Source organism: Trachinotus anak, unplaced genomic scaffold, assembly GCF_046630095.1.
Source record: "Trachinotus anak isolate AG129_WGS33_773 ecotype Australia unplaced genomic scaffold, CSIRO_AGI_Tana_v1 ptg000016l, whole genome shotgun sequence".
Lineage (NCBI taxonomy): Eukaryota > Metazoa > Chordata > Actinopteri > Carangiformes > Carangidae > Trachinotus > Trachinotus anak.
The window spans coordinates 22,417,069-22,428,404 of NW_027273867.1; the positions used below are offsets into that span (position 1 = coordinate 22,417,069).

The 11,336-nt window shown below is 42.3% G+C and overlaps 1 protein-coding gene across 1 annotated transcript; it reads right to left on the minus strand.

The window, feature by feature from the left end:
* Nucleotides 1-2,057: 2,057 nt before the first annotated feature.
* Nucleotides 2,058-11,252, minus strand: LOC139633579 (tubulin beta chain-like). The gene is made up of 5 exons (XM_071499327.1): nt 11,093-11,252; nt 5,929-6,037; nt 4,637-4,747; nt 3,706-3,950; nt 2,058-2,887 (listed from the first exon to the last, which is right to left on the minus strand). Exons 1-5 carry the CDS (start codon nt 11,147-11,149, stop codon nt 2,075-2,077), a joined length of 1,335 nt encoding a protein of 444 aa, XP_071355428.1. The 5' UTR covers nt 11,150-11,252; the 3' UTR covers nt 2,058-2,074.
* Nucleotides 11,253-11,336: the final 84 nt, after the last annotated feature.

An 11,336-nucleotide genomic window follows, 5' to 3' on the forward strand; every position in this document is an offset into this window, starting at 1 on the left:
CTAAACTATAGATTAGTTGCAGAAATAATCAACAGACTGATCAATAATAAAACTAATCCTTCGTTGTAGCCTCACGGTGAACTATTCAGTCATCACTGAACCACTTTCTTTTGACGGAAAAGATCTTATATATTTTTTGGGATGTTTCACACTGAAACCATCACTTCATCTGTTGTCATCATAAGAAGTACAAACCCCACAAACTGATCATCAATAATAACTGACAAAACACGTTTTTTTTCTTAAATGCCTTTTTATTTCTCCCAAAAGTTTCAGTCGGTGGCATCCCAAATGAAACTGTTGCACAGGAATTAAAAAAGGAACTAACACACAGTAAAGCACAGACACAGACATACAGTAAAGACAACATGTTGAAGTTCACATACCCGACACAAACGACCTCTGTGTGATTCGAAAGCATAATGTGGCTCAGAGCGGAAACATCCACCAGGATGTTAAACTGTGCACTTCCTCAGAGGACAAACATTTTGAAAGATGAAATATAAAACTGCAAATTGTGATTTTTTTTAAATGTGTTTCATCGAGCCTTCATAATAAAAGTGTTAAAATGACAGAAGCAGCAGCAGCTGAGCTGTTGAACTGAACAGTTTTGGGCACTAAGAGTGAGATTTAAATGCAGGTAAATGCAGGAAATTCTCACTGTGATGAGACAAAAGTTTAATTTTAAACATCTCTAAATAATTTTCATCATCTCACTGCTCATTCCTCTCAGTTTGTTCTTCTCAAAGTCAACAAATTACTTGTATTTTTGAATGGAAAAAGATGCAGGTGCTTATATTTTTGACGACATGAATCCAAATACATTTATGGTCTGGATTATGTGGAGTCCCATAACCACTGGGTCCATGAACTGTATTTAAAATGTAGATGTAGGTCACAGGAAAAATGTAAATGTCTCTAATGGCTCTAATCCAACAAAAGCAGAGATGCTTCTAAACAAGCTGAGCTCAGGCCTTTGTTGGCCTCAGATTTTCAGGCAGCAAAAATAGTGAGAGGTGTAGAACAGATCAGGCTGAAGCTCATGTTTTCTCCATGACCCGACCTGACCTGGGCTGTGGGCATCTGCAGTGTGAGCCTCCTCATGACGTTGGCTGGCGTCTGAGGAAAACCCTCACCACGGGAATGTATCTGAGTAAAGTCAGTTTGACTCTTATTTTGATGGATCGTTTTAATGGTCTGTAATATATGTCGGCTTGGGAAAAACCTCTTGGGTCTTTAACACTTATTTATTTTCAATGGTGTGTGAGAGCACAGACCCGAGTGAGGAAAAACAACACTGACATTTATCACATTTTTCTCTGAGAGTGGATCTTGAACACTGATAAAAAAAAATGGCAAAGGAATTAACACTGATAAAAGCTTTAACACTGATGATGGCATGATTTCCTGTTTCACTTTCACATTAAAGGCCTGGTTTCTCCAAAACAATCGCTCTATGACTTCACTCTAGTTTAAGTGCTTAAACTGTGAAGTCGAAACTCTTCATCAGACCAATTAAAATAAAACACAGTTTGGTGACGAGGTGATGCCGTTACAATAAGCTTGTCTGTTTGGAGTGTGAATGGAAGTGAGATTTAAATCAGAAATTCAACAATTTAACACAACATTTGCTAAAAGCCGCCATGATTACTTTGTTTAGAGACAGTCCTTCGTGATGACAGTGAAGTGTGAGAAGTGCTTCTTGTGCATCTGCTACAAGACAAAGTCTTGGTGTAAAGGGATTTTGGGAGGCTGGTCCCGCTGAAACCAGCCAACATGGCGTCACAATAAACTGTAAACCATGGCACGTTCATTTGGTCACATCGTTTTCATCCCGTTTCTCGCCCTGCTGCTCTTTCACGTTCATCCTTCCTCCTTGTCGTCATTTCTGTTCCTCCATTCACCAACCGAGCCGCTCTGCTTCTCTTCAGCCTTCACCTGTTCTGCTACATTTCTTCATTTCAAACTTTTTTTTTTTCTCTTTTTTTGATATTTTTTTTCTTTTTGGTTATGAGCTTCTTCTTCTTTTTCTTCTCTCTTCAGCTCATGTTACATCATTTTTCTTTTTTTCTTTTTAGGCATCCTCTTCCACCTCTTCCTCGAACTCTCCCTCCTCCTCGGCCGTGGCGTCCTGGTACTGCTGGTACTCGGACACCAGGTCGTTCATGTTGCTCTCTGCCTCAGTGAACTCCATCTCGTCCATGCCCTCGCCGGTGTACCAGTGGAGGAAGGCCTTGCGGCGGAACATGGCGGTGAACTGCTCAGAGATGCGTTTGAACAGCTCCTGGATGGCCGTGCTGTTGCCAATGAAGGTGACGGCCATCTTGAGGCCGCGCGGCGGGATGTCGCAGACGGCCGTCTTCACGTTGTTGGGGATCCACTCCACGAAGTAGCTGCTGTTCTTGTTTTGGACGTTCAGCATCTGCTCATCCACCTCCTTCATGGACATGCGGCCTCGGAACACGGCGGCCACCGTCAGGTAGCGTCCGTGGCGAGGGTCGCAAGCCGCCATCATGTTTTTGGCATCAAACACCTGCTGGGTGAGCTCGGGCACCGTCAGGGCGCGGTACTGCTGGCTCCCTCGGCTGGTCAGGGGGGCAAAGCCGGGCATGAAGAAGTGGAGACGAGGGAAGGGCACCATGTTGACAGCCAGCTTCCGCAGATCGGCGTTCAGCTGGCCGGGGAAGCGCAGGCAGGTGGTCACACCGCTCATGGTGGCTGAAACCAGGTGGTTGAGGTCGCCGTAGGTGGGCGTGGTGAGTTTGAGAGTGCGGAAGCAAATGTCATAGAGGGCTTCGTTGTCAATGCAGTAGGTCTCATCTGTGTTTTCTACCAGCTGGTGGACTGACAGCGTGGCGTTGTACGGCTCCACCACCGTGTCTGAAACCTGAGACAGAGACGGACGTCAGCACTGATATAGATCCTATTACACACAGGTAACCCGTCCCTCAGCGCCTTACTGTGAGCCCTGTTCACTCCTGAAATCAACATGCGTCTCAGCTGATCTGAAGAGGACAGGTCTGAGTACAGGTCTGAACGCATCGGGATCGGATCACTCAGACCACATTCAGAGGTGGTCTGGACCACATGTAGCCACAGTCTTTCAGCACTGTGTGTCCTACTCCACTGACGTCCTCTACGTAAGCAGAAGTACAAACTCACTCAGTGGGTTTCAATCACAGAAGCTGGCTCTGTCTGAGATATCTGACATTTCTGAAAACCCCATAAACCCCATAGACAGAGCCAGTCTGTCTGTTCTGTTTCTTCTTCTTTTAATTTCTGACAGACACCGGTCAAGAACTACATATTTGATTGTTGCAAACATAAACAATGTTTGTCTTTATGTGGATATGCAGCAGGTAATGAGATTTACTGCCTCTTCATTACTGGTCTATCTGTTGGAATGACCTCTGGTCAGCATCACAGATCAACAACACTAATGCATTACTTCATGTTATTACTGAAACATCCAATTCAATATTGATACCAACTGACAAGATAATATAATGCAGTAATTCATTCCACTGCAAACAAATATTAACTCTTTGAAACAAATAAATATCAATTAAAGCAGCAATTAAGTATTCATATTTTATTTTGATGACAAATTACCTGAAAGAAAACATCAATAATGTGAAAATATGCAGAGAAACAGAAAAAAGGATGTAGTCCAGTGTCTGTTTTTACTGGACAGTGTTTTTTTACCTTAGGAGAGGGCACCACACTGAAGGTGTTCATGATGCGGTCGGGGTACTCCTCCCTGATCTTGCTGATGAGCAGGGTGCCCATGCCGGAGCCGGTGCCTCCTCCCAGGGAGTGTGTTAGCTGGAAGCCCTGCAGACACTCACAGCTCTCAGCCTCTTTCCTCACCACGTCCAGGACTGAGTCCACCAGCTCTGCCCCCTCTGTGTAGTGACCTTTCGCCCAGTTGTTTCCTGCTCCGCTTTGACCTGAGAAACATAAAACATGCCTTATTTCTTTTCTGCCTCCCAAACCAATGTGATGAATCCGTTATTCTACATTTTTGGAAAAGTGGGCAGCAAATGTGATAAAACTGTAGGTCCTGACAAATACATGTACCATCACTAGGATGTGACACCACAACTCCTCAATAAATATGTTGGCATCAGAGAAATCCCTGATTTATTACTGTCACATCAATAGTGGTAAAAATGTTATTTCTTTATTTTTATAATTAATTTGAAAGTGAAACAAGCCGAATGCTCCACTGTTTTAAAGCATCCTACAACTAAGTGACAGTAAGTGAGCTGAGGGACAATCTGGCTTTGTCCTGGGAATTTATGGCAGGAGTGAGCAGTCAGTTGAGCTGTATTTGTCAAATGCATAGGATGTGACTAAAACCACGAAACAGACCAAAAGAGGCGCCGACAGTTCATCCTTCAGGAGGAGCCCAAACTCCTGTGGGAGCAGGCTTCCAAGTCTGAAGAGGTAAAAACACTTGGACCAACACGTTTCAGCTTGTGACCTTCACCAGGGTCATTCAGCAGAATTTCAAGCGTCCTTGAAAGATGTTCAACTTTACGAGCTCCACAAGTGCCATTTGGCGTCCCAACCTGACCTTTGACCTCCTGTGGCACCACATTAAAGACTCCTCTCCAGAAGGGTGTGCTCTTACCAAAGACAAAGTTGTCAGGTCTGAAGATTTGACCAAAGGGTCCAGAGCGGACTGAGTCCATGGTGCCTGGCTCCAGGTCTACTAGGATGGCTCTGGGCACATACTTCCCACCTACACACACACACACACACACACACACAGTCAGATTAACACTGCATGTAACTGTAAAACCAGAAGAAATGAGGCATCACAGCTGGAAAAGGAAACTGGAAAGAAAGTTTAGACACTGAATTTTATTTACATACAGAGATGATTTTAAACATTTCAGGCACATGACGCTACAGTGTTGGCTGCATTGTCCATTTCATGCCCCCCACGTACATTGTAACTACTGGGTTTCATAAGAATATTTATTATGAAATCACTGACAATCATTTATTAAGTATGTGGATTTATTTACATACCCTGATCCTAACCCTAGTAATATAGATTAATTCATGTGAGCTATGAACAGAAACTGGAAAGAAAGCTGAAATGAACAGACGAGTTCAGACATTGGGTTTTATTTTAAGACTGATGGTGAAATTTTTAGGCTCTACCTGCCCTGTGACACTATAATGTACAGTATTCAGTATGGTCCAGATCATGTTCATCAATCCATATTGTATATCCATCCATACTCCACTAGATGGAGTCAAGTATTATAAAACCACATGTAGCAGCAACACAGATTTTGTGAGGGTGAATCATTTGTGACACTTCTGTGAACTTTTACTGAGACAAACCAACTGATCCTGCTGAGTTGATCTGTAGTATTTAGGCTTCTCATGCTTTAACATGTCAGGTTATAATAGATGATATGAGGCCATTTGTCACATGTAAACAGCGACAGAATTAACACGCTGCATTCTTCTGTATGTGGAGCAGTAAAATTCAACAAATGACGTTTTTCTGAAAATCTTTAAGTATCAGTGGCTCTTTCTTTTATTTACTCATTTGTTTGTTTGATGGGGACAATGCGTTTGCATGAACATCAGCACAAAATACATGCTAATGCTAATTTACATCTGTTGTCCCTGGGCAGGTAAAACAAAAACACAATACGCCAATACAAAATACACAAATGAAAAGCTACATTTTGCAGCATACTGAGTTAAAAGTGATGATAGATCTGGTTCTTGAAGGCAGCATGGCTCTGATAATGAATCTCAGCATGTGAACAGGTGAGGATCTACAGCACAGGATCTAAAATAACATAACACCAGCAGATTCTTCTTTTAAAAACAGTTGTACTTTACTAAATGCTTCATCTTATCAAACACTGACCTCAGTACATGTGTGGCTGTACTCACCAGTGGCTTCGTTGTAATACACACTGATCCTGTCCAGCTGCAAGTCGCTGTCTCCATGGTAGGTTCCTGTTGGGTCGATGCCGTGCTCGTCACTGATCACCTCCCAGAACTACACACACACACACACACACACACACACACACACACACACACACACACACACACACACACACACACACACACACACACACACACACACACACACACACACACACACACAGACCAATACATCATAATTAAAGGAGCTGTGCACATTAATGAAGGTGGTAACTGTTATTAACAGCTGACTGTAAATGTGCTGAATTCAAGTCACACATAGTCACACACACAGATAAATGTCAGTTTGTTTGACACTCGACTATTATTGTCTCTTCACTTTGTGTCACCTACATTGAGTTAAGCTAAACCTGATTAAATCTGATGTGTTCGCAATAATGTTCCAGTCTTGACAGCTAAAAAAAAAAACAACCTGTCACAGGGCTTCACACCTCCAACATCTCTCTGCAGATTTCATTAGGATGAAATGTTCAGTGACGTTTCTGAGTCACAACTCTGGAGACATGCCTTTGAAAAGAGGTGTATTTCTGTGCTTGTTAAGGCCTTAACTCTGAGCTTATTTCCTGTGGGGAAAAAATAGAGTGTGGTTTACAATCGCTCTTCTGTCCTCTGTGCCTCTCGAAGACACACTGGGATCTGATTACCTTCTGCAGTCACAAGATCATCAGAAAACACCATGTTCTGTGACACCTCCTGTTTTCTTTCTCCCACTGTGGTGAAAGAAGGTTTTGCGCAATAAACGCTCACCGTGCGATGAACTGCAATCTCCACATGAGCGTTCTCCGATCATCACGCTGATTACAAGCTGCATTTCATGGCTACACGCACATTGTATCATGTGGTGCACGTGTACTGAAGTGTACAAGCACGGAGCAGCTCAGGATTTGTTCTTTCTGAGCCAGAGGCTGTTTGAAATTAGAGGAGACTGTTGCTTCGGTCCACAGCACAGCTGGACGGAGAACCAAGAAGCTAAAAACACAGCAAAGGAACAAGCCTTCGCATTTGATAGAAATCCTTTGCTAAATTTACAAATGAGCCACACGCGTGTAATAAAATGACACTGATCATACGAAAGTCTCATACTTGTTTCTGCTCTTTGGGGGAAAAAAAACCACCAGGACGAAGCACAACCTGGAGAAATTCAAAGGTTTGAGACCAGAACAAGACGACAAAGGAAGCAGTGCTGACAAATGTGTCACAGGAAGCAAAGAACAGTGCACCACTGCTACGACTCATGATCACTTCTTCCTTGGTTTAAATCATTTGGTTAAAAAATGTTGGGAAATGCTCTCAATCTTCCGAACTCCAGCTGACGTGTCACAAAACCCCAAAATATTCCGTCTCTGGTGAAACCAACATGTGGCTAAAAACTCAAACATCAGAGAATCATTTGTCTGATCTGGTTCCTTCATCAAAAGTCACAGGATGTTCTTATCTTCAAGGACACTTTGTAATTTCAGCTGTTCTCAGATAAAAATCTGTCTTTGTGGAGCTTTACGGGAGAGAAGCTGTTTAATTATCCCCACCTGAAGTTTTCCAGCTGGTCAGAGAACCACACACACACAAACACACTGTGGTAATAATTTATAGGCACTAAAACTTTCCACAGTGTTCATCATTAAATGAATCACTTGATGATGGAAACAAACAAGAAGGCCTGCATGAATTTAGTGAATTATATGAATTTATCTCAGATTTTTGTCAGTACTTTCCAGCTGTATTTAATGAAGCACAAGCCCCGGGGCCCCCAGGGGCCATGTATGAAGTGACTTATTATTAATTTGAAAATATAAAAGACTTCAAAGGCTCATGTATCCCAAAGATGCACAAAATTACCACAAAGACAGTTAAAACAACCACAAAGAGACACAAAATATCACAAAGAGACTTAAAACAACTATAAAGAGGAACAACAAATGGACACAAAACGACTACAAAGAGACACAAACTGAACACAGAAACACAAAACGACCACAAAGAGACACAAAATGACCTAAGAGACCCGACACGACCACAAGGAGACACAAAACATTCTTAAACAACTGAAAACCCTACGGCTGTGTTGCTGTCTAAGCCCAGGGGCCTGTTGTCCAATAAAATAACAGATGAAACAATTAAAAAAATAAAAAAATATTATGGTCATTTAGGTTTTTGCTAAAATAACCTGTCCATTATGAGTCAATGAGCTTTAAGCAGCTGTTTCCCAACAGAAGAAATACATTAAAGATGTTTTTAAATCAAATTGAAGAGTTTAATTCTGTTCTCAGGGAATGAACTCACTGCTTTTTCAGAGTGTTTAAGACGTGCAGACTCCCTGAACCCTGCCTGTTCCCGCTGAGGTCTGAGGGCCAGCGAGAGCAGAGCGTTCTCAGAGGATTCAGTCGGCCTCGTTTCTACAGGCTGAGACATTAACGCCAAACTCAGTTAAGACAGGAGCGCAGGCTGTCACACCAGCTCAGTCAACTGGCCCTAATCTGGGCCAGAGACTGCACGAGTGTGTGTGTGTTTCAGAGAAAGAGGGACAGATCAGCAGAGGGAAGTTGGCACGTCTCGCTGTGTGTGTGTGTGTGTGTGTGTGTGTGGGAGAGGCTAAGAGAGAGACTGGTGGGCGAGAAAATCTCATTTTTTAATCTTCACCACTGTCACCTCACCATCTTTGGCTGTCCCTGAATTCACCCTCCTGTGGTCACCATGGAAACAAGTTTCTGATTTTAGTCAAGCTGTTTTGGGATTAAAAAAAAAAACAAAAAAACACAACATTTGCTAGACAAGGAACAAAAATTATAACCAAAACTGAGCAATAACAGCATCTACTCAATGAACAAATTACATGTAAACGATCTGGCTGATGATCTAAACTGGGGGAAACAATAATGGAAACGTACATTTCTGAAGCCAAATCTACAAATAATCAGTTAATTAAAGCTGAAACCTCTGTCGGTCTGTCTCACGTTTCACTGGATCATATCTGTGAGATCAGAGGTTCCTCGTCACCAGAACAGACGGAGCAGGTTCTGGTGGAACCAGACTGGGGAAGTGAATTCAGGCAGAGTTAATCCATCGTGAATTGAGGATGACCTCAGCCTCACTAAGTCCTCTGTAAATACACTTGTCTTCACTGATCATTGAGTAGTGGAGTCTGAGTCACCCCATATGTTGCTGCCACGCCTGTTGTTGCCCCCCCGTCCCCCTCCCCCTCCCTCCAAGAGCAGTTCAGCTGGATGAGTGTAGTGGGCCAAGCATATGAACATACTCTAACCTCAACAACGAAGCTACATATCCTTTCAGATTCTTGACATTACAGAGACCTCCTGCTTATTGCTCAGCTGCAAAGTAATCAATATCTAAGTCTGGTTTCTGATGTGTGAATAATGTTCATCTTTATCTATATTTTACTGACATTTTCAGGCAAAAGAATAAAAGATGCATTGGTATAATTTGACAAAAAGGCATTCAAACCCAGAAAATATAAAAATGGTTAATAATTTTTAAACCACAACATATGAGGATTTATTGAAGCTTTAAGTAACTGCTTTAAACTGCTCGTTTTACCCGATTAGCCCATATCTCAAAGATATTTAATTAATTATTATATAGGACAAAAAAAACATTAAATATTCACATTTGAGAAGCTGAGCCAGGAAAATTTTTGGCAATCCTGCAAAAAAACTGACTGAAACGATGAATCGATGATCATAACAGCTGCAGATTCATTTTCTTTTCATTGGCCAAACAATGAATCTGTTAATTATTGGAGCTCTCTTTGACTGGCTCAGCACATTTAAAGCGATCCAGCAAAAAATGCTGATGAACAGAAACGCTTATTTTGCAGATATTCGCTTCACAAATCATGTGTACACAGGGTTTTCGGGGTTTTCAGGGTTGCTGGTGGTTTGGGGGCCCCGGGGCGTGTGCATGTGATACACTGACTGGAAAAGGGAGCCATTTAAATGACCTCATCTGTGCTTTCAGAGCAGACACTGAGCCACTTGTTACCCCCCCCCCTTCACCCTCTCCTGCTGCGCTCCCCTCCTCTGCCTCAGCAAATTTCTCCTTTCTTTCCACCATCTTCTCGTTTCTTTTTTTCCTTTGCTCTTTAAACAGTGACAAAGAGTCCAGCTCACCAGGCGGCCAAGACAGCAGCTGGCCCTGAGCGCCTGCTCAAGTCTGGCCAGCTTCATTAATCATGGATCAATGACTTCAGTTTTGTCAACAGTTCCAAACGTAATGTGAATTTTTGCTGTATTCATGTGTAGGGGTATTATGAGAATTTAAAATAAATGAGTTCATGTCATTTCATATCCCACAAATACCCCCACTACACCTGTATCTTATTCAATCTATTGTATTGCTCACTTTAGGGTATAATAAAAATAAAAACTTGCTTATACTAAATGCCTATTGAGATAAAAGTGTATCTTGTGGTGCTTTCATGACCCATCACACCATTAAGATATTTCAGGAGTGATTTATTGTTTCCGTCTGGCACTTTGTATCAGTCTGATAGTACTTACAGCCTTTTCCCATCCACTGTTACAACAGGATTAAGTCAGATTTTCTACTCAGTTTCTAATTTGACTGTGAGTTTAATGGTTTTTCACACTTTAACAGCTGAATCTGTGCAGTAACGTTGTAAAGTGTATAAAACATATACTTTTCCTTAGGATAAAAGAAGCTGGCAGTGGAAACACATGAATGTGGTGATAATAGGGAGAGAAAAACTAACTTTAAACCCATTATGATCTCTCTCTGTGATCTCTTGCTCAACTTTAACCAATATTGTGGTGAATTTCTCAAAAATAAAATTGACCTTTTAGTGTCTTGTTATCTACTCATACGTGAAAGGTCAACAGATTAAAAGAAGCTGCGGTTTCTGGTACCGTTATATCTTTAAACATACATTTTATTTATTTATTTATTTATTTTTTTACTATGATACAGAAATTAACAGACGAATTTATCTTTGTCATTAAATATAATTATTTTCACATAACAAAAGAATAGCCTCTAAAAAAGTTTTCACAATGAGACATTAACCACAACCTGTAGAGCCTAGAATAAAGTGCTAATTAACAACAAACAGAAGTTCCGCCCGACATCTTCTTACCTTTGCGCCGATCTGGTTCCCGCACTGGCCGGCCTGGATGTGCACAATCTCCCTCATGCTGGCTGGTGGGTGTCGGTGGAGGTGGAGCAGGTGAAGCGGGGGAGCTGGCCTACTGACCGACCGCGGACGGACTGAGAGGCGGCCGAGAGCCTCCTGCAGGCGGGGACGGAGTTGTGGGGGGGACGCCGCTCCCGCCTATGTGATTGGCTGCTGTGGTTGTGGGCTCGACGCTGATTGGCTGAAC

What these genes read in the sequence shown, in the direction of transcription:
- LOC139633579 (XM_071499327.1), bottom strand. Translation starts at nt 11,149, where the DNA reads ATGAGGGAGATTGTGCACATCCAGGCCGGCCAGTGCGGGAACCAGATC. An exon ending in ACCTGACAACTTTGTCTTTG is followed by an intron (nt 3,951 to 4,636) that starts GTAAGAGCACAC and finishes TATGTTTCTCAG; the next exon opens with GTCAAAGCGGAGCAGGAAAC. An exon ending in GTGTGGTGCCCTCTCCTAAG is followed by an intron (nt 2,888 to 3,705) that starts GTAAAAAAACAC and finishes TCTCTGTCTCAG; the next exon opens with GTTTCAGACACGGTGGTGGA.